Below are 23,345 nucleotides of genomic sequence, written 5' to 3'. Positions count from 1 at the left end.
CGATACGACGTGGAACATAGACCTATCGAAATGTTTAGTTAGACTATCTATGTACAGTAATCATTTATCCGACGGAATAGAAATCGATATTACATATATATATTTATTTATTTATATAATTATATACGATAAACTTTCTTTTCTATATTGCTCTACTTGCATATTATTGAATCGCGTTCTTCGACTTGCATGACGTCTACCGAGAAGAACGTATGCTATCTTACCGACTGGGCTTCGCGGTCCGGACTCTACGATCAATAAATCGAACGCGACTTTTCAATCTCTTTCGGTTGTCTCAGTTTTCGATTCGCGTTTCGAGACACCTTTTCCTTCAGCAAAAAACAAGTACATTGCTGACAAGGAAAACTTTCCATTTAGTGAATCTCGGTTTTAGGTACGTGACAAACAATAAATAGAAGTACGTATTATATGGCTAACTTAATTCGTTGTGTAAAATGTATCTTTGGGTTTTAGTACGGCTCGCTCGATTAATGAAGAGAAAGTCACCGATTAAATATATGCTCCGTGACGTTCTCTTGTTCCATTCCTGACCAGGGCCATAAATCTTTTGTTTTGACACGACTTTGTATTGACAAAGCTTAATCGTGCCCTTTTAATATACAACGCTAGCTCTTAGAGAAACGTGTAAGCTTATTAGAAACGTGTGATTCACACGTATTTGTGGTTATAATATGTACATAATAGAGAGAGATACGCGGAAATATTTTAGCCCATGTTTCGTGTGGGCGCGAGAGATTAGAAGAAAGAGAAGATAGAAAAAAAAAAAAGAGGAAAGTAGGTACTTAATTGACGCGAATATAAGCGAAAGTGGCTTTGCGTTGTTTTTGTCAATTCTCTTTTTTGTTTTTGTCATTTCTCTTGACTCGAACAAAGCATGACAATTTGATGAAATTTTATTGAAATAGGCCCTTAATTCGCTTATGTTGTTAAAAATCATCGAAATTCACCCACAATATAATCATAGATTTAATTTCATGTAATTTGAAAGGTATATTTTTATCGACATCGATGACGTCAGTTATAGTTTAAAAATATCATCAAACAATTCATGTTTGTTAAAGGAAAAAGAAACTTACTAACGTCAAATTATAAAAATGTGTGAAATTAAGATAAAAGGTCTTGTGTTTATTAAATTTCTTCTTCTGGAACATGATGAATATTTTGTAAGATGATATTTTAAACAGTCAGTCTGATGTTCAATAAAAATAACCAATAATAGAGAGTGCGTTTATTTGAAAAGATGTCCAATTCACTCGAATTATCTGGAAATCTTATGAAACCATCGATATATCGAGTGAATTGTAACATATGTAAGAAATGACTACAATACTTTTGTAGTCACGCAAAAATGAATTACTACAATAAGTATTGCTATATAAAAAACATTGATATATTGTTGTATTTCTTCATTTTTTCAACAAATTTTTGTTAATTAAATTAACTATCAAGTAAATAACAATTAAAAAGGGCTAAAAGAAAATCAAAACTCAATTTTTAACAATATTTATCAATTTATCATACTTATTAACACGCATGCACACTTTTGTTTCTCAAATAAGTACCTACTTACACTATCTCTATTATACAAAGATCAACTTATCGATTGACTTTCATACACGTAAATGGGGGAGGAACCTAAGGCACGATCGTGAAATGTCCAAAAAAAGCAACAGCTGATTCTACTTCACTCATGGCTACGCTTTACTCCTAATAACTTGGCGGCGTCATCAGCGGATGCCTGTAGTACTCTGTCGATGAAACTCTTGTCTCTTATTCCCAGCAGGTTCGAGATCAAATCATTATCCGTGCTCTCTGCATCTGGATTTGCGTTTGATGGAATACTGGCCAATTTTCCTGTCAGAGTGGTTAATTTCTCGTATGGATTGAATCTTATTAATCCACTCGGGGCTGCATCACCGGTCGCGACTGGAGTAACAGTTGGTAAAGAGATTCTGTCTTGAATACGGGAATTTGCGTTGTTGGCTGTCACCAGAATTTGTTGCTGCTGTTGACTTCGTGGTGTGATCGTAGGTGGCTGTGCAGGTGAATTTTCTTCATCTCCGCTTGTACCAACATACATGGTAGAATCAATGGACTCGTGCTTCTTTCTGTGCCGCAGCATACTATGTTTCAAGGTGAATCTCCTGCAGCATATATCGCAGGAGAAAGGTCGTTCTCCGGTGTGTGTTCTCATATGGCGCCGTAGATCCTCTGCAGACCAGAACCGCCTCATACAGAATGCACATACAACCTGGAAGTAATAAGAAATTAATTATTTTAGTTGCAGTTCGCATGTTTGGTTAATCAGTCATCTGTTACGAAATAACGCTACTTGCAATAGACTTGATATAGAGCGTAAGTTAACCATAAATAGACTTGATCTTAAGGTAAAGTAGTTCTATCTACGAATGATATTCACAACTTATTTACGCTCTGTATAAGTCTTTCTTAAAAAGGTAGACGTTCTTACCTTCCTGTTACTATAGTCTGGGAAACGTCCCCGTTTTTCTTCTCCGTCGCTGGTATGATGTTGCGGTGGTGGTTGTTGTTGGTCTTCAACCGCGTCGATGTCCATGTCCAGTGCCCCTTTCGCCACTAACATTTCGTAGGATTTTTTGTGGTTCATTTTGATGTGTTCGAGGCAGTCGTGTCGTTCTGCGAAACCACAATCGCACAAGTGGCACTTAAAAGGCACATCACTGGGCCCAGGTGATGATCTCGGTGAAGGTCTCCTTGACCTAGCTGTTTCGTTGGCCAATTGTGAAGCGCTAGAATTCGATTTGGTAAGTCCTGGCATCGAAGAAGTTTCTATCCCTTCAGACACGCTCGAAGACTGACTATCATAATCAGTTTGTTCGTTATTCGGCTTTGGACACTCCTGTGGACTGGTTTGAGGTTCACTGGATGGAGTGTCCGATCTGGTCTTCATCTTCCGAGCGTGTTTAGTGGAACGATGTTTCTTTAGGTTACCCAACGTTGAAAATGTTGAGCTGGGACACTGATTGCATTTGTAGGGTCTTTCAGGAACGTTCCTCATGGAGAACGAGTTACTATTGCTGATGACCGCTTGAGAATCTGGAGAAGAAGAGTTCCTAACTCTACGCATCTTGTTCGGATTTGCTTTATGTTTTCGGAGCAAATGACGGTCACAGTTGGATTTCGTTGTGAATAGCAACGAACAGTGAACGCATTGATAAGGTTTCTGTCCAGTGTGTGTCAAAATATGTCGTCTGAGAGACGAGGTCCATGGAAATGGTCGTTCACAGTATGGACAGATTACTCTGTTCGGGGCCATTGAATATGCAGATTTCTTCTTTTTTTTCTTCTTTTTCTTTTTTTTCTTCGACGCGTTCGTCGAATGTGATGAATTTACAGAGTCGGATTTCTCATCACTGCCAGAATTATTGCAATCACTGTTCGATGCTACTAGACCTTCTTCATCGCTTAAATACTGGGGTTGAAACTGCTGGTATTGTTGGGAGGCATTGTCTAACAGTTCTGACACGCTAGCGAGATCAGGTGCTCCATCCTCCATCTTCTCGCTGTTCATATTAACTGATTCCGTTTTGATCACTCTGTCAGGATTCTTTTCAACTGAATTTTCCGTCACAGTAGCCTTCTCCGTGTCAGATTTTTTCTGTTGTTCAGTAACAGTTTGTTTGTTCTTCTCCAGCTCAACATTTGTCTCGTTTGGGCCATCGTCTGAACATTCCATGGCTTCTTCTTTCACTACAGTTTCTTTCGTAGATTCTGTGGCTTCCAATTGTCCTCTCAACAGACTCTTCTCCTTTTGATCCTGAGATTCTTGATTTTCTTTCTCCTGTGGCCCTTCGTCTATGACCAGTTCTTCTTCAGAGTCATTGTCTTCCATTTTGTTTGCCTTTAATTGCTGTGCCAGGATAGCGTACTTCACATGGTCGGAGATAGAATGCCTCGTAAATTCCGGATTCGTTGACTGTTCCACTTTTGGCAGGATGTTGTTGTACGATTGACTGCCTTGAGAAGTTGCCTGTCCAAGGTTTTGAATCAGCGTAGGATGGCTGGAAGGTGGTCTTCCCCTTGTCGAGTGACCTCCTCTGGGTCGCTGGCTCCAGTGCTGAGGATGTTGTTGTTTAATGTGCCTTTCCATATTGCTCCTCAAGGTAAATCTCGCTGAGCAATGTTCACAGGTAAAAGGCCTCTCAGTTCTGTACCTCCGTTGCTTTTGTTTAGGCATCAGGACTCCATTTTTGATCACCATCTTCACAGAATTGGACGAGGGGAGATTGTCTGATTTATCGCGGGTTGTTAGACTCTTGTTGGCCATCTTAGAAGATATTAATTTGGCATATTCACTTTGGTCGGTTGTTGAATGAGACTGGGAATTCATGTCTCTGTTTTGAGAAAAGGTGGTAAATCCCGCGCTACCTATGGGTGGCTCCACCAAAGTACCTCCACTTGTCAACTGTAGACCTCTGACCAATTCCTTCTGTAATCTTTCCTTCATAGAGAAATCCTGGCCAAAGACATGAGGATTGAACATGTACGGTGGCAATATTCCAGCTCCTACGCTACCAGGGAATGTACCGAAGTTTCTGTAGATTGCGTTAGCGTACAGAGCTTCCAGAGATGTAGGTTGAGAGCTACCCTGGCCAGCCTTCAACAAAGCCTCGGTCAACAATAATTGACTGGTAGCACTGTACAAATCTTTTTGGTTTTTTCCAAAATGTTCGTGGGCCGCGGCGAAGTTATCGTCCTCCTTCTCCTTCGACTTCTTGCTGAGATCCAGTACGTCCATGGAAAGGTCCAACGGACCGTCTTCGCCTATGTTTTCCGATATGTTGAGACCTTTTTTTAAATTCATAGGACTAGCTTGTATTCTTTGGTGCGAATCTGTTTTGGTTTCTGTGACTAGAGATACGCTACCCTCGGACGATCTCGACTCCAAATCGTCGTCCAACTTCGAATAATCCGATTTGGCATCTTGACCAGGTTTTGTCTCCTCGGAGTTCCTTTGGGTCAGCTCCAAAGGCTGACCATGTCTTGAAAACGCATCATTTTTTTCAAAGTGGCTAGTGCTGTATATCGACATCGAGGAATTTTGCAGCTTCGCCTCTTCTATTATTCTGATCTCACCTCTTACCTCCATAGAAACCGGAGGATAATGCATTTGCGCCTGGTGGTGAAGATCTTCGCGTTCTTGCGGATATACCAGGCTCTTCCTCACTTCATCCTTCAAAACTCTGGGTGAGTTTCCACGTTCCACGTTCTCGTTCGTAGAATCTTCATTTGGATGATAGATGAGAACGCTCTTAATGTCTTCTCTTGTCAATTTTCCATGTCGGTTTCGTACATGGCGCTCACAATTTGCTTTAGTTGTGAAAGCGTAATTGCAGAGAGAGCATTCGTAAGGTCTGTCGCCATTGTGAGACCTCAGATGCCTCACCAGAGTCGCTTTATCAGTGCTGGTATAAGGGCACATATTACAAGGATATGGCATGCCAGGTCCCACGCCCATGTGCGCCCTGTTGTGACCTTTTAGGGCTCTTAGATTAGGAAATATCGAGGAACAGAGCCTGCAAGGGAACTCCCCTTTCAATTTCATTTTTCTGAACTCCGCAGAAAACGCGTCTTGAGCTTCCTCCTCGTGGTACTCTGTGCAATACGTACTTGAACTACCAGAAGAGTTTACACTGGTATTAAATTTGATGTTGTTCTCGGGTGTGCTGGTGTCTGATCGAAAATTCTGTAAGATAGGTCCAGAGGTGACAGATATGATACTCTGGATATCGGCAAGATCTTTGCCTTCCTTCGCTTCCCTCAAAGCAGCCTTGTTTTGAAGATCCAAGCCAGCGAAGAAATCGTCTCTTCTCGATTGGCTATCGTCGGTTGTTCTGCTTTGCAAATTCATCGTGCCGCAGTCAGTTTCGTGGGCGTCCAACGCGGATCTACAAGGGAATGCTCGCAGACATTTGGAGCATTGGAATTTGGCTACCTCGCCGGAAGCTGGCCGGTGAAGCGATTGTTCGCAGACAGCTCTAGCTATTGCTGGGAACTTATCGGACGAGAAATCAACGAACGTTAAATCGTTGAAACCTACTATCGAGTTTCTCAGATTTCTCGTGGTATTTCCCAACGAGTGTTCCGCGAAATGTATCATGAACCGATGCAGATTCAGTACTCTGTGGTTTTTGAACGACAAGTTGCACGTGTCGCATTTCGCGGGGAATTCCGGATGACTTCGTTCCAGATGCGATTCTAAGATGGCGCCAGTGGCAAAATCCTGTCGCCCGCATACTGGACAATTGTAAACGTTCTGATTGTCGTCCGATCTCGATTTCATCTCGCTTCTCGAGCTATTTAGAAGAATCTTGTGCCTCTTCTGTGTTTCGCTGTCGCTCGCATAGTTAGGATACTTTCTCTTTCCAGTTAACGACGAGGTCTGTTCCTCGTCCCGTTTGTCCCCGATATTTGGCGAGTTTCTTTTTGTGATCTCGTTGTTGTTGTATTCCTCGAGATGTCGCTGCCTGGATGATTTGTCCGAGTCGCTGCTACCCTCGGAGTCGGTGCAGCTGTTAGGCGAGGCGCCTCTGTGCGCTGTCCTCAAATGCCTGTTCATATTGCCGTTCGTGGTGAACGCCATCTCACAGTACTTGCATTTGAACGGCCGTTCCCCGGAGTGCACCAACACATGTCTGTCGAGGGAACTTGCAGAGCTCAGCACCTTATTGCACACGCCGCAGCAATAGTCATCCTCGCCGCTACAGTCTGTGCTGCGAGGCGAATTATGGCCGCGTAGGTGGTTCGTTAACTCCCTGGAGGTGGGCAAAACGGTCGAACAAGCTGGACATGGGTGTGCGCTTTCTGGTAGTTCAACCTGCAGAAACAAGTACGGAGACTGTTAAACGAGTTTGATTCTCGAATAGTAAATAAAATAATATACAGCGGAGTATTTAAAGATAATTAATAGCTATACACGTTAGGTGACAAGTTATGGTGATAGATGGCGACAACGGAGTTTGTTAAATAGGTACTTTTATATTACTTGACTGGACTACTTTTATGCAATTTGAACTTACACTAGATGGTGAGGATGCAGCATCAGCTGGTGCTTCGTTCTCATTTTCCTGGGTGGGTCCGTTCTTAACAGTAACTGAAACATAAAGGAAAATCACTGTAAGACAGTTGCAATCTATATTAATATCTTGATACTTGATTTAAAGTCGAAACAACGTTGTCTATACCCTCCTATATTGTTCAAATTTTCTTTAGAACTTATATATCCTAACCTATTGTCTTATTATCCTAACTACAGTATCAATCCTTTGATATCTGATATCGATACATTTTTAGGCTTACGGAGTGATAATCTTTCTGCGTAAAAAAACAAAATAAATAAATTCCATCGAGATATTGGCTTTTAAGATGTCGATGATACATTTGTCTTCGTCGATTTATCATTACTTTCACATCGTTCATTCATATAACGATTCTAATATAACTATATTAGATAGGATTATTTTCCAAAATATATCGAATAAGAGAAGTTTCTTCTACGAGACAAAGATCATCGCTGTACTTGGAAGTAGGTTAGAATTTTCAGCTGTTCTATACGCGTAACTAACCGATAGCAATTTCATCTGGCTCGATAATGGGTTATTGTTTGTAAATTTTTTAAATTGTAGCAAGCGAGCGATACGATCGCGTCATAGAAATAGACGCGAACCACGCGCGTCTTCCGGAAGCTGATAGAACGACCGCAAAGAACGCCTCGAGGCTGCTACGATGACACTTATCAGCTACTTGAACCACAATCGTCCTTATTTACTAAGTCTTTTCTATTCTGCAGGCTACCGTTGGAGCAAACTTCCGAGAACGATATGATGTCGAAAATAATGTCCAGTATCGTTACAAAAATATTACAACATCGATACGACGTTCATATAGATGTTAAAATTTCGTAGCCGCGAAGTGTCTCGTCGTTTGAAATTATCGATTGTGTGATTTGTTAAAAATCGACGATAATTCAGTTATTATTATTTCCGAACTCTTATTACGATTTGCGTTATATCGATAAACTTCAGATATTATTACTCGATGAAATATCTGAAAGCGACGACATTCGGAGATTATATTATTAGACGTGTCTGAAGCGTATCGTTAAGTTACCTGAAACGTTGAAGGGTTCTGTTATATCGACTGACGTAACTAGAAATTTTATCTGCGTATCGAAACAATTCGAATGACCTAACAGCGAGATCAGTGTACACGTAATTATTTGCGATAGAGATCATTTGTACCATCACGATCGTTCAGCGAAATCGACTTGTCCTAATTCGAATCCACGAAACCGCAACTAAGAAAATTCACTGGGAACCGCAAACGAAACCGATGAGAAGCAAACATTGGATGAAACAAACTAAGAGCAACTCGTCTCGAAGTATCAATCGGTAATCTTATAAAGAACGAATGCAGAACTACGCTGGAATGGAAGAACTACGCTGCGATTGCGATATACGAATAAACAACGGTGAAATATGAGGAAATAGCGCGTTCGAGAGCTTTTGAAAATAAAAATTCCAGTAGCGCAAACGAACGTGATCTTGTACGATCGGCTTTATCTCGCTCGAGCGTTCTCTTTTCATCCGACAAGAAAGCAGATTAAGAGCGGCAACGACAACGTCGTGCGTCGTCGATTCGAGCCGTAACACGATACAGGCGAAACATCTTTGCTCTGTTATCGACGATCAATGGTTAGATCGACTCTAACATTACCGAGAAGACTGAAGATTTCGTAGATGTTTTTTAACCTCATATTTCCTCTCCTGTGCAGTTTCGTCGTTCGTCGTTGTATAAGCGGAGATCGTCGATCGTAGAAATACGTTTTCGTTGGACAGAGAAGGAAGAATGTGAAAAAAGCAGAAAGAGTATGAAGAAAAAGTTAAGACGAATAAACCTGTGATAAAAGCTCGATAGAAATACCGAACGATCTTCTATCGTTCTCTTATCTATATATCTGAGTAATATTTAAGTGCAATATTATCGCTATTTTAATCTATGAAATATTCAAAGTTTCCATTATGTCAAATCTTGTTACAACGTTACACGCTCAAGAAGAAAAGTGTAACGCTATCAAAATGATCTTGCAACACGTGTGTTCGATATACAGTTAATCTTTGCTTTTAATTCTACGAATTGAATAATTCATTCGAGCTTCTTTGCCATTTAATCGTCTTGCACAGACCTAAATGTAATTTTACCGCGATCACGTTGATGCGTTCTGCGGCAAATTGAAATATGCAAGAATGTATATGCACGCTAGATAAACAGACTATATATTTCAAATGAGATTCTCTGTTTCGTTCATAATTATATTCGTAATTACAAAACGTAATTACCGTACATATGTATCTAGATATAAACATTTCTAACTATCATAGTACTTCACAGTTACCTACAATTAATAAAAATACAACATTTCTACCAACATTTCTGCCAATGTATAAATATATAATTATATAACTAAATGTAAATATAATTATATCTCTAAGTATAACAAATTGCCATTGGAATTTCCATCCCTGAAACTTCTCGTCGTAAACGTGTACTGCACCTGTAAACAATTCCAAATCGTTTCAAGCGTCTGATTTTAATAAGACGACGAGCCTATAGAAACCTAGCGGACAAATCGCTGGCACAAGAACAGGCCCGGTCTTCGTCGATTCGATGGCAGGACGAGAGGAACAGGTGCGATTAAAGCCGGTCTCACACGCCTGGCATTCCGCTGACAAACGCGTCGGCCAGGTGACTCGATTCATGCGCGTAAATCACGCGGGCCAAACGGGTTTTCGGCCAGTTTAACTCTACTCCGATTTAACTTGCGGTTTGCGTCCACGTTTAGCGGACAGGTTGGCGTTTAAGCGCGCGAATAAATTCGACACGAATGATGTACGTGGACGACCGCCACGACCTAACCTCCACTCGTTTCTCGTTTCGTCGCGTTTAAAGCTTCGTCCACAAGAGCGAGCACTGTGCGCACGATAGGGCCACCATAAGTCAAACACCGGTGAAAATCGCTTAATGTGATCAAACGAGACGATTCAACGTAGGCGATGGAAGATTCGTTGATCGAAACGATGTGATGGAGGATAGAAAAAAGAAAGAAAAAAAGTATATAGGATGATTCTTTGATCGATCGTTTAGTGCGAATACCTCGGTAATATTCTATTAGGTTGGCAACTAAGTGATTGCGGATTTTGTCATTAGGTTGTATTGTCACTTAGTTGCCAACCTAATAAATTTCGATCGATCGCGATTTGACTGTAGTTTTGAAACAGGTTTAGCCGAGGAATAAGTCGAGGAAGAACAATTCACGAAATAAAGATATATGTCAGAAGCATCGTGTAAGTCGTTATTTTTATTAGTTGGTTGGTATCGTCATAGTTTGTATAAATGTCAGTTTGAATTTGTCTATGTATGTAATTGGGCGAGAATCATAACATTACGATTTTAAACGCGATTTAGATGTGAATTTGAATGAATTCGAACATCGAAATTTGAACATTCATTTTATGTGATAGTATAATATTTATTAATATTATATTTCCGATCTTCGAATTTGTATTAGGTTGTCCGTAAAGTTTCTTTCGTTTTGTAAGGAAATAATAGACTCACGATGTTTTTTGTTTTACATTAGTTTATTGAATTATACACGAACGTAATAGAAATAGAAGTGGATCATACGTAATTCAATAAAATAATATAAAATAGAAATTCTTGTTCATCTATTATCATCTTATGAAACGAAACAAACTTGTCGGATAACCTAATACATAAATAGGTAGACAATATTTGAATGTTTGAATTGAAGTCGAAGTATCTGTACTTTTCAGTTACTTCAATCTCTCCATTTAAATGAGAAATGATTTAAACGATTGAAATATTTCAGCACGAACCTGAATTTTCTGCATCGGCAAACGCTTGAATATAACGTTGGCTTGTGAATATTTCGATATAAATCCGAGCACGTAACACGATTTCGCATAGTCGAAGATAAATGTCGATTCGAATTTGAGGATTCTTTAAAGGATATTTTTATTGAAGAAGTTACTTTTTACCAAGCAACGTACGAGTGGTAAATATTCAGTGGAAATACGAGATGTAAAGTTGGCAAATAGAAATGATATGTTTTCAGTTCTTAGAAGATGTTCATATTTTGTAAAAATTATTGAAGAGCATTTGAAACGCAGGTGATCGATTCTCCAAGTTCAAGATTATCTATTTGATGGCGCCAGATACCTATGTAAGTATAGGAAATGTTTAAAGGGTAACAACGTGCTCGCAAAAGCCTGCCTGATAACTTGTTGCTGCAAAGTAAATAAACATTTATCTAGCTGGCAAATGAAAAAACCTACTTATCTTTTGCGCAAGCGTGACTACCTTCTTATCTGGATTTCGAGAAATTTCGTTTTTTAAGTATTATCTCGAATGATATGTTACAGTCAACCGACACCTCGCATCCAGCCGATCAACGTTGAAAAATCAAGTCCACGTTGAAAGATTAACTTCAAATTGATCGATAACAGATTATACGTTTAATCGATAAGCCAACAAAAATTTCGCCACCGCTAAACATCGAAGCCTGAAAGAAGCGCAAAAATTGGCAATTTCAGACGTGAACATTTTCAGTCTGCAATTTGTTACGTTCGGTTGAAATCACGCACAGTTACGTATTGGGTTGTCCGAAAAGTTTCTTTCCTTTCGTAAGGGAATAACAGACGCACGATGCTTTTTGTTTTATATTAATTTATTGAATTATGCACGAACGTAACAATAGAAATAGAACGAAATGATTATATGTAATTCAATAAAATAATATAAAATAGAGATACGAATCTTAGAACAGGATATTTAAGTTTCTTTGTAAAAATTGCGATTTAGCTTCTATGTACGTGTGCAGTAGTAGTAGTAGTAGTGTATTTGATTTATTTTTTATTTTTTATAAGGAAGAGAACTTGGCTCAGGCACATACGTAAATATTTAATATTTTTTCAGCCCAATGATTCAGGCCAAATACTCGCAAAATGGTAAAAGACGATCGGAAACTGCAGGAAATGGTAAAAAGCGAGAAAAGTGCGACGAGGAGTCACATGAAACGAGAGAAGACAACGCGAACGATCAGGTGGCCGCTAACTCTGTTTAGGAATTCGAGTGAAAAATTTCACGTAGTTGCAACTGTCCGATATTGAAAATTGGAAGAGATTAGAAAATAATATAAATCAGTTGACTGTCCGCTATAAATATCGGTGGCGTATGAAATCGAGGAGAGACACGGAGCAGGCGAGTCTGGTGAAATTCGGAACAGATCCGTCCGTCCTGACAAGTGGAAATCCAGCTGCTTTCCATTTCTAACGATCGCCGATCGGAGACCAATGGTTACGAGGCTCTGTCAACCACGAAAACCGATTTCTATTTTCTTCCCCGGCCACTTCCACCTGTCGATCGAAACTTACGACACTTTCGACCATCGACGATTTCTAACAGCAAAGATAAAAAAAAGTTCCATTTAATTTAAGTTTCGTTCATTTTGGGAAGTTTCTTCTTACGAAGAAAGAATTTTCTTTTACAGATATGAAGAAGAAGAAGAAGAAGAGAAGAGGCGTGGAACGTTTCTTCCAGTCGCAGCGTAGAAGATCGATAAGGTTTCTTCTTCTTTTAATCGTCGCGCTTCGATGAATGACAATATTTTTTCGATTACGTTCGCGTTGTTGTTGATTCAGCAGAGTTCAGAGAAACGTACGCCATGGTTAGAAACGATGACAACGCTCCTACGTCGATTATGTCGAACAGAACTTCTGCAAAGTGTCTTCGACCAAAGATTCCATTATTCTCGACGATTCTCCGAAACGATCGTTCTCTTCGATGGAAATAAATCGTTTCGTAATTTTCGTTTATTCGAATTCGATCAGTTTGTCGATCCGTTCGGATCACTGTAATCTTCAGTTTCCGTAGACCGAACTCGCGAGAGAAAAATCTATGTAAACGGAAACAAGTAAACGTGTTCGATGATAAAAATTGGCGGCAAATTTACAATGTTCAAAAATTGTATAATATGTTACGAAGAGAAGGAAGTTAAGCGCGAAATTAGACTAAAGCGATCGGACGTAAGGTTGAAAGTAACGCGTTGTTTGTCGAGAGATCAGTGCGAAGATATTTTTTACGAGATCGTTCGTCAGATTTTCTACGATTTTCGATCGAGAATGATGTTTCGTTATCGACACTTGTTTCTCGAAGTTATCAGAGATTCCGATCGTTGGACGCGGAAACGATCGAGAGAGCGAAAATTGAAAATGATCGAAGAAAAATGTTGACGGGTGACGAAACGATGTTGTGAAATCGATTTATGAACGTTGCCGGTTTATTAAAGAAATATTTAGGAATATTGACCGCTGATCGGCCTTCGGTCACGAAAACTGATTTGTGTTACGTATTCCTCGAACCGGAAGTATTCTTCGAATCGTATATTCGATCGAAGAATCAAATCGAATTGAAAACACTTTTGGTAATTGTTGAACAAATACGAATGACACAGGTTTTCATTGATAATTTCAAATTTCGTGCCAAGTGAAAAACATTCAATCTCGCTGTGTTCGAGTTTTGTCAATATTTTTCATACTAAACAGCGTTCTTCGTTCCATAGAGAAATTTCATTCAAAATAAAAGATTACTCGAAAATCGAATAATTTCCTCAAACTTGCCAACGAAAATCAAAATTGTTAACAACGTTGCTCTATTTGTGCAACCTTCAAGTCTGCCATCAAGTTCTAATTTAGGTACTCGTACTTTGGATGTTCGGTTGCCAATGTACGATAACGCGAATCCATATTTTCATCGCAACCATAATTTCTAAAAAATGTTCACCTAACCTCAACTGTAGGAAAATCATCCCTTTCTATCATCGTTAGATCGAATTTCATCCCATAACCTATCATCATCCGGTCAAAGAAAACAGAGATTTCTAAAAACTGTTCACCTAACCTCAACTGTAGATAAATCATCCCCACCATTGTCAAACTGCATCCAATAAACTGTCATCGTTCGGTTAAATAAAGCAAGATTTCTAAGAAAAAGTTCACCTAACCTCGACTATACAAAGTAGATAAACCATCTCTATCATTATTATATATATTAATGTTCACCTAACCTCACCTATAAGTCGCTGTTTGCTATCTTTTTTAATGTGAAATCCAGCCAGCGCCAAACTAAAAATAGGGCAGAAGAAACAAAATAAAAGGTCTAGAAGATATCGCAAATGAACAAAAATTCGCTTGTAACCAATTCCTTTCGGTCGTCAATCTCGGCATCGAGATGTTTCTCGAATAATTTTTCAGCGGTAAGATACAAAACGGTATAGCGTACGTATCGCCATTGAGCAGAAAGGGTCTTTCTTTAAGGGCCGTGCGCCACGCCCTGTATCCGCAATGCACCCCCTGCGAGAGAGTTCATGTTGCAGGGAGTCGTGGAAAAGGGAGCAGTGTCAGTCCATCGAGGGCGTACATGCGCACTTCCGCCAACCGGCGCCTCCTACGAATCATAGTGATGCTGCGCTGAAGCATTGGTGGGGGAGATGCCCGCCATTGGCCGCTTCTCATCTGTCCAGAGCTTTTATCTCGTTCCCCTCTCCTTCGCTCCACTAACTTCCCTCTCTCTGCTACGCGTCCCCTTTTCTCCTCGTTTCTCTATCTCTCGCTCGTATTTCAGAACGTTTTCCCTCTCTCTCTCTCTCTGTTTCGTTACATATATACATATTTTTTCTTTTTCTCTCCTTCGTTATATACATATGCCTGTCGTGATATTTACTTGCCTTCCTGAAAGGCGAGTTTTTAAACGCTGGGATTCAAAAAGGTTCTTTTACCCGATAGATTTGAAAAAGAAGGCAATGAACTCGACGTTTCCGTAGCTTGTCAATGGCCTCTGCACCATCCTTCCTAGGTGAAATTTCTTGCTTCGAGACCGAATCATGTCGAGGGATGCTGTGTGGAGACTTTGGAATTTTTTGAGGTTATGAGTTTACGTAGCATCTACCTATATCGCTGTTGCGTTTCTTTTAGGTTGCTTGATTTATTGTCCTTGCCTTTTGGATCGGTGTCGTGATTAAACCTAACCTTAAAACTTTTACCTCAATTTCATGCTGCGATACTGATCGTCGAAAAAATCGACGCCGATGTAGTCGCGTGATGCTGAATCGGCGGTAGGAATTTTTATTTCCTTTCTATCAAGCTTCGTGAATCACGAAGTAAAGAGATTTATGACGACGAACATAACGAACAAAGTTCCACGTATTTCATCCGGGGAATGTTTTGCTTTGCTGTTAACTTGTTACTACTTTCAACGGCAATAGTATACGTATATACAAGACTAGGCTAAAAAAACAATGTACATATTACTTAGAACAGTCGCTATCAAGACTAACCTCAAATCGTCAGTCCGCGGGTTTTTCTGCATCTACGACAAACTGAAAAATGCAAACATATATATAACATGCACATCGTAACAAAAACTATATGAAACACCCGAAATTACACGTAACGTGTAAAATATAAGAACCATATAAAAATGTGAAATCCATTAGAATAGTCAACATGTCGGGCAATGCTCTATCTAGGTTATATTTTCTCAATCATCTTGCCGAAGATACGAATCTGAGCATAGATATCCGCAGTCTGTTTATTATTATACACCTAGCATTACCATAACGTTAGACATTAACGTTCCTGTATATAGAACATTGCCAGGACATTTTATATTTTTCCACACGAATAAACTTTTATACGATGTAATTCCTACACGACGTACATATAAATTCACTTTACGCATATTTCCACCTTTTCCTCGGTTCTCTATGCTCTCATCTTCCTCTACCTCCCCCTTCCCCCCACCATTCGTTTTCTTCACTCGTCTCGTCTCTTCGAGCGAGTAGCTCGTCGTCGTCGTCGTCATCGTTGTCGTCCAGGCTCGCTCTTTCCCTAGCTCTCCTCTCGCTCTCCTCTCTCTATCGTTCCCCCCACTCACCCCCTACGTCCCCGCTCTCTTCACGCTCGGATACACCCACGCAGCACCACGCAGGAGAAGCAAAGATGGCGGTCGGTTAGTGTGTTTCGAGAGTCGTAGCCCTGACAACCTTGGACTTACCCAGCCGTAACACCCTGCCACCCTCCATGCGCTCTGGGTGACACATACGCTCTCTTTTTCTCCCATCTTTTTCCTTTCTAGTACTCTTTCGTCTCTCTCTGTGATATACGAGCCCCCACGGAAGTCATAGTCGATTGATCTCACTTTTGGATAAGCTTTCCAATTTCATTACGCAGGCGATTTTAATTCCAAATTGCGAGTAACATTTCATTTAAAACTGGCAGGTTGTTCGATCACGGGAAATTGGGTATCGTAGCGACAGTTTTATTTTGCGCTGTGGTCATTTCGGTATTCGTGTGATACAACGTGTTTTTAAATGTCCACGTATTAAATGCTTTACTTTCCATCGTGTTTTCGTTAACGTCTATTCGTCGTGGAAATTCGGTATATTCAGATTCTCAAAGTTTCTAACTCATTTGCGACGTTGGATGTTAGCAGTGTTTCAACTTGTTTGGACTTCCAGAGTTCCCAGTTTTAGGGATTTTCGTATCAGTTCTAGGGAATTTTATGGTATGCACAGGCACGTGGTTAAGTCGAAAATTGAACAATCGTTTCTCGCCACAGTTTTCTTCACGGTTCAAATCTCCAACATTAGATACGTGCAAGAATTTCCGCTACAGGTAAAAGTTTCCTAAATTTCGATACAAAATTCCAGAGACCATTCCGACGAGTCTAGTTATTTCAAAGTTTAACATTCTTTCTGATTCTCGCGGTTCCCAATGTATATTTCTTAGCTTCCAATCTTCTTCTAACTTCTAACCTAAGACGAGGCAAAATTCCTATTGGCCATTTATTCTGAATCGCAGCTGAAAAGCGATATCCAAAAGAAACTATCTAATATCGAAATAAAATTCAGAATATCAATGCTAAACTAAAGGAGGGAAAAAATTCGAAATTTCCAACTCTCTCTCAATTACCTTCGTCAGTCGATAAATAACGGATCGATGAACTTTTCTATCACGCACTTCCTATTTACGATTGCCTGTTTAATATTTTGTTCGCGAGTACATCTGATCTGCATACGTATACTAAATAAGAAGATGGCTGGACTAAGAATAACAAAGATGAACGTACTTGTACATATTCGTAAAATCCTAAGCATCCAACATCGTGATAGCCGATACCATCGTAACTTTCCTGTTTGTACATGGAACAACAATATTCTATCAGCCAGACTTTGTATAGTATGTAGCGAGATTAGATTCTAATTCTCTTGGGTCCAAAGTTTCCACGGAAGTATTAAGAGGCAACTCGATAGAAGACTTAGGTTCGCGACGATGAAAGATCGATATCTAAATTGTATCACACAGCCTTATCACGAGACTACTCCACATCCAGCTTTCGCTTCTCTTAATTCTGCCAGTAATCCGGCAAATTATTTCCAGCCATACGTTGATCAGTTCGATTAAACGAGCTTTAATCTGGCGACCTCGACGATCCACGTTCGGCTTGCACGATCAACGTTCTCGCTATCAAACTAATATACATCAAATTTGATCCTCAATTTACTCGTCTGTTTTCATCGACATTGTCCTGAATTGCTATAGGTAGCTAGATATCCGATACGTTTCTTCAGTTTCCATTTCATCGCGTCCGATCGATATTGATATTGTGTTCTCGCGACGAGCAAGTGCAGTCAACGTATTATTTCACGCGAACAGAAATTACAAATAAGAATTGTGTCGGAAGATACGAAAGAATCTTTGTACCGACCGAGACAAGGTCGCGAAAGACGACTATTATTATTATTATTATTATTATTATTATTATTGTTATGTATTATCTTTAAACGATGAAATTAATTTTGCTAAAAGCGTCACTCGAAATATCGTAAGCGAGAAGAAGAAGAAGAACGGAAAAGCGAAATTATTGTTATATATCGTAGCAATCATTGTATACGTATCATATTTTATATGAACGACTATATTACAATAATCACACGATTTCTTCGATCGGCTCGAACTTTTACGAAATATTACGATTACGAAATATATATATATATATATATAGATATACGCGCGTGATTATCTCGTCGCAGCATGATCGACAGTCTTTCTCTGAAAACTTAGATCTGTGCGTGTGTAAACACGGGAGTTGACCTCTAGATCACGGGAGCAAACAATGTAGAAGCAGTCTCTGGATCGTATCCGATTCTCCAAGACGACGAAAAAGTTTCATGTATTATGGATTTTTTCTTTGCTTCGTGTGTATTGGTTGTTTAGCTTGTTCCTTTCTATTTGGAATTATTTTTAGAATTAAGAGAGTACAGGAAGAAAGTACGGCGGATTTCCAGCTATGGGAAATAGACTGAAGGAAAAACGACTCGTAGCGAAATTACGATAAGAGAAGTGCGTTCGTTGGAAGAAAAATTTCTTTTTGCAAGAAATTCTGCGAAAATGTCAACTTTCCAATAATAATAAGAATATTATTAGATAAATGCCAATGCTAATAAATCTTAATTAATAAATTGATGGTAATAAGAAATGCACTGAAGTATATTCATTGTTTTCCTGACTTTTTCAAAAATGGACCCGTGCCATTTTCAAAATAAACGCTCCAATATAATTCTACTAAACTGTACCATACGAGCTTCTCCTTTTATTAGTGTCTTTCTTTGGCAAACATGTTTTTCACGACAGTGCACCTTCGTACAAACGTGAAATGTCTGTGAAACGTCGCGGTGTCCGTCTCGACAGAACAAAATGGATCGTCAAAATAATACAAAACACAAAACGTGGCGCGTCTATTATTTCCTTATAAAACGAAAGACCACCTAGTACATCGAACGAGACGTTATTTTCGATAGGATCAGAGTCGGATCCTATTTCCTTCAAATGTGTTTCGAGAAGAAGAAATCACGTAAAAATTCGATTTATCCGAATATTCACTCTGAATTCACTCTGAATATTCATTCTGAATCGAACAATGTTGAACGAGATAATTATTTTCCAGACAACGAGAAACGGTAGAATTCCATTTTTTCGCGCGTATCTATAGAGGAAAAAATTAAAAAAGAAGAAATAACGTCGCGAGAGAAGGTCGTTTTTATTAATAGAAATATAGCAAGCACGCACGTGAAAAATAGACGAATAATTGTCATAATATTCATAGTTAAGCGAGTATGGTTATAAAGAGCGTGTTCCTGTATGAATACTCAGTATTCCGCATGTTGCGTTACGTGCGTAAAACGCGTGCACGTTTTATTACATTGTTTATCGTGTATTCAGAGTATGTAATCGTTCGTATATCATCCTTATGTCGAAAAAATTAAAGTTATTATGTTAATCGTCATTTTTTTTTCTTATTCATATAAACATAGCTCGATGAATGGTTTATTCAACATAATTTTTCGTAACTTTCGTAAATTTTTCGTAATTTTCGTAACGAACCGTAGTAAAGTGTAGACGATCTCTTCCCTTCGACTAATCACGTCTAATAATATAAGAAATTCGGATACCATCGGAAAATTCTCATCTCTGCTTTTTTCTAAATTTTCACTTTCCATTTCGCTCTGTACCTTTTTCGTTTATGTAGTTCACAGCTGCCCGACTACTGGTTTTTTAATAGAAACGGGATAAACACAAAGAGGATTAAAGCGCGATAGACGCGGCGAGAACGTTCAAACGGCGAAGGAAACACGTTTCTCACGTTTTCAAGATTTTCTTGGGAACACCGGGAGCGCGGCTTGGATCCATCCGTGCAACGAACGCATGAAAAATGAAAGGCAACGTTCGTCTGGCGGTCGGATCGAAGCGAGGAAAATTGTTTCTCAGGCCTGGCGGCGAAACCAGAACGAATCTTTAATCCTGATATTCTAATTTCTTCCGGCTCGTCCACGTTTTCTCCGTGCACGAGGAAATCTCGTTTTGCTTTCGGCCAGTCGAAACGCCTGGCGATCTTAACGAGCTGTTTCTCTCTCTGTTTCTAGCACGCCCATCCACGTTTCCCAGCTCGTTAATCGATAACAGCGAAACGTTTCCTGTTATCTTTCGGCCAATTCGTTTAAAATATACTTTTATCGGAAATAAACCGACCACGATCAAGAGATTCGGCGAATGTTTGACGAACACGTTTGTTACGATCGTTTCGCTCCAAAGATACTGTACGCAGTTGGAGAATTTGATTCGAGTTGATGATTTGATACGGATCGGAATTAAACGCCGCGAGATACCAATTAAACGGCGTAAGGAAGATTTCTTTGAACCGGATTATCGAAACAGTTGAAATTCTTGGGAAACTCGAAGGTTTGGTCGAATTGCCCGATGGATAAACGCGGCTGAGACACGTTTAACGCGGATTCGATGGAAGGAAATTACTATCATACTGCACACTGCTATATTTCTTCTTTTTCTTTTTACAGAAACAAATTAATTCCAATTTATAAATAATTGGAACTCTATCAAGCCTGTTACGTAGGTAGATAGGATTTAATCCTGGCTATGAATCCTATTTCTCCAAGCAATCTTTCGTTGTTTTAGATTTTTAGTATAACGATATAATAATCAAATAATTGCAATAATCAAAGGATAAGGTGAACGAGCTCGGCATTGGATTTACCATTAATCTTTCGCACTCCTATGTCGGGTGTGATTTGACGTCGGTTTTTATCTCAGCAGCTTCTCTGTCGAGTCCCACTCGACATTTTCTCTCAAAATTTTCTCAACAAAAGGAAAGCAGGATTGTATCCTGGAAATTGTTTCAAGGTATATCAAACGTTTAAAAATTACAAAATACGATAATAGTATTAATAAAACTGGTATTTACATGAATTTCTATTTAAATCGTCTTATTTTTTAGTTAAATTAAATTTCAAATAAAACACTTAAAAACTGCTTGGGAGCTGCTGCTGACGAAATTGAAATAAAATTCCGAGTGCAAAGGGTTAAAAGTTTTCCAAGCAACGACAGGATTAAGTTTCCTGCGGCGAAGCGAAGAACATTCGACAATTTTCAATTATTAACTGCTAAACGTGACTAAAAATAAAAAATTGCCGGTTTACTCGCCGTGTTCGTGTCTCTACTTTCTTCTTCTTCTTACTTTATCGTATTCGTTAACAATTGCCATGATTACGTTCTGTCGTACGTTGTCCACGATACTCCGCTACGTATCATCGCGATGAATTATCTGCTTGGCAACTAAGTGATTGCGGATTTTGTTATTATCACCTAATGACAAAATCCGCAATCATTTAGTTGCCAACCCAATACGTTAGCAGCTGGGAGACGTCGAACGAAAGTAAACAAAAAATGTGTAAACGTTGATGATATTTAATAATTTCTCTGGTCTGGGCAAACAAACGTCTGATCGGATGCTTAGCCGAGAAACAAACATGAGAACTTCCTGATATTATAAAATTATTGAATGTAATCAACGAGTAACACCGCCATAATTACGTCGGTGAACGTGGAGCTGTGCTTGAATCGGCCATTTCTTTCCCACCGACCTCGTTGCTCCAAGCTTTCGTAAAGCGTAACGACAATCGTGAAGCTTTATTTCTTTATGACCACATAATCACACGTTGAAATAAGGAAACACTAAGGTAAGGAAACAAATTGAACAATTTTCTTGGCCAATATGTATCTGATCGTAACATAATTCGTGCTGCGTTCGTATTATGTAATTTATGTTACGATCCAAGAACGTTGAACGCTATTAGGATAAGAAGAAACTTTTCGACTGTTTTTCGTCTGACGAAACAAGCGGATATTCTTAATGAAATTTCCATCTTACTATATATTGTAAATATATATATATATATATATATTTACGTAAGTTCGTTTAATTAATAATATTGTAGTATAGTACGCGTTCGTTTGATTAATAATATTATAGGATAGTACGTTCGTTTAACTAATGACATTATAGTATAGTACGTTCTTTTAATTAATAACATTCATATTCGTATATTACGTTCTTCCATGGTTTGCGACATTTTATACTATCGACAAAATTGAACAAAGATTTCAAATAAATATATATACATAAACTGAAGATATTTATATTACATGTATAAATATTTATTTGGAATCTTTGTTCAATTAAAAATGCTGAATTTTGTCGATAATGTAAAATGTTAGAAAATATAGAAGAAGCTAATATCAAAATATGAATGTTACTAATATTTATACAAATAGAAGATATTTATATTACATGTATAAAAATTTATTTGGAATCTTTGTTCAATTAAAAACGCTGAATTTTGTCGATAATGTAAAATGTTAGAAAATATGGAAGAAGTTAATATCAAAATATGAATGTTACTAATATTTATACAAATAGAAGATATTTATATTACACGTATAAAAATTTATTTGGAATCTTTGTTCAATTAAAAATGCTGAATTTTGTCGATAATGTAAAATGTTAGAAAATATAGAAGAAGTTAATATCAAAATATGAATGTTATTAACATATATACAAACAAAAGATATTTATATTACACATACAAATATTTATTTAAAATCTTTGTTCAATTAAAAACATTGTATTTTGCCGATAGTATAAAATATTGCAAAATATAGAAGAACATAATATCCGAATATGAATGTTATTAATATTTGTACAAACAAAAGATATTTATATTACACATACAAATATTTATTTAAAATCCTTGTTCAATTAAAAACGCTGGATTTTGCCGATAATATGAAATGTTAGAAAATATAGAAGAACGTACTATCCGAATATGAATGTTATTAATTAAACGAACTTATACTTGTACGATCTAATACCATATTCGATTAATACCGTATACCTGTGTAGAAACCTTCGAGAGAGCTTCGAATAAGCTTAATAAGAAAAACAGAAAAGATGGATATAGACGAATGGAACGCCTACACTGTGTCGACCAAGTATCGACTAGCTTACTGACTTCGATCGGACCGACATGACCGACAAAAGAAGCGAAAACTCGTTCCAAAAATGGTCTGTACGAGTCAACCATTCACAGTATACCGCGCATCTCGTTGCATATCATTTCCAGGCAAAGGAAAAACAGGTACCGAAACGTGCTCGATTTAGATAACTGTTTGTTCAACGACAATGAAACGACGAAGCGGCGAATCAAAGGAATATTTTCTCGAGCAATTTCTATTGACCAACGTGTGCGACCCAACGCAAAGGATGTCACGTAAAGAATCTTCGTATACGTGGCC

General features: G+C 38.6%; 1 protein-coding gene across 2 annotated transcripts in view; it reads right to left on the bottom strand.

Moving 5' to 3' along the window:
• Positions 1-1,389: 1,389 nt before the first annotated feature.
• Positions 1,390-23,345, bottom strand: part of LOC117235909 (ras-responsive element-binding protein 1) — a 104,883-nt gene continuing 82,927 nt past the window's right edge. For both annotated transcript variants that reach the window (XM_033498378.1, XM_033498379.1), the window contains 3 exons: positions 7,080-7,153; positions 2,492-6,877; positions 1,390-2,272 (listed from right to left, as the gene is read on the bottom strand). In XM_033498378.1, the coding sequence (XP_033354269.1) occupies positions 1,706-2,272; positions 2,492-6,877; positions 7,080-7,153 (5,027 nt within the window). In that variant the 3' untranslated portion in view covers positions 1,390-1,705. The remainder of the gene's footprint in view (positions 2,273-2,491; positions 6,878-7,079; positions 7,154-23,345) is intronic.

This window comes from Bombus vosnesenskii, unplaced genomic scaffold, assembly GCF_011952255.1.
Source record: "Bombus vosnesenskii isolate JDL3184/JDL3185 unplaced genomic scaffold, Bvos_JDL3184-5_v1.1 scf7180000013334, whole genome shotgun sequence".
NCBI classification, from domain to species: domain Eukaryota; kingdom Metazoa; phylum Arthropoda; class Insecta; order Hymenoptera; family Apidae; genus Bombus; species Bombus vosnesenskii.
This window is presented reverse-complemented; position numbering and strand designations above follow the sequence as displayed.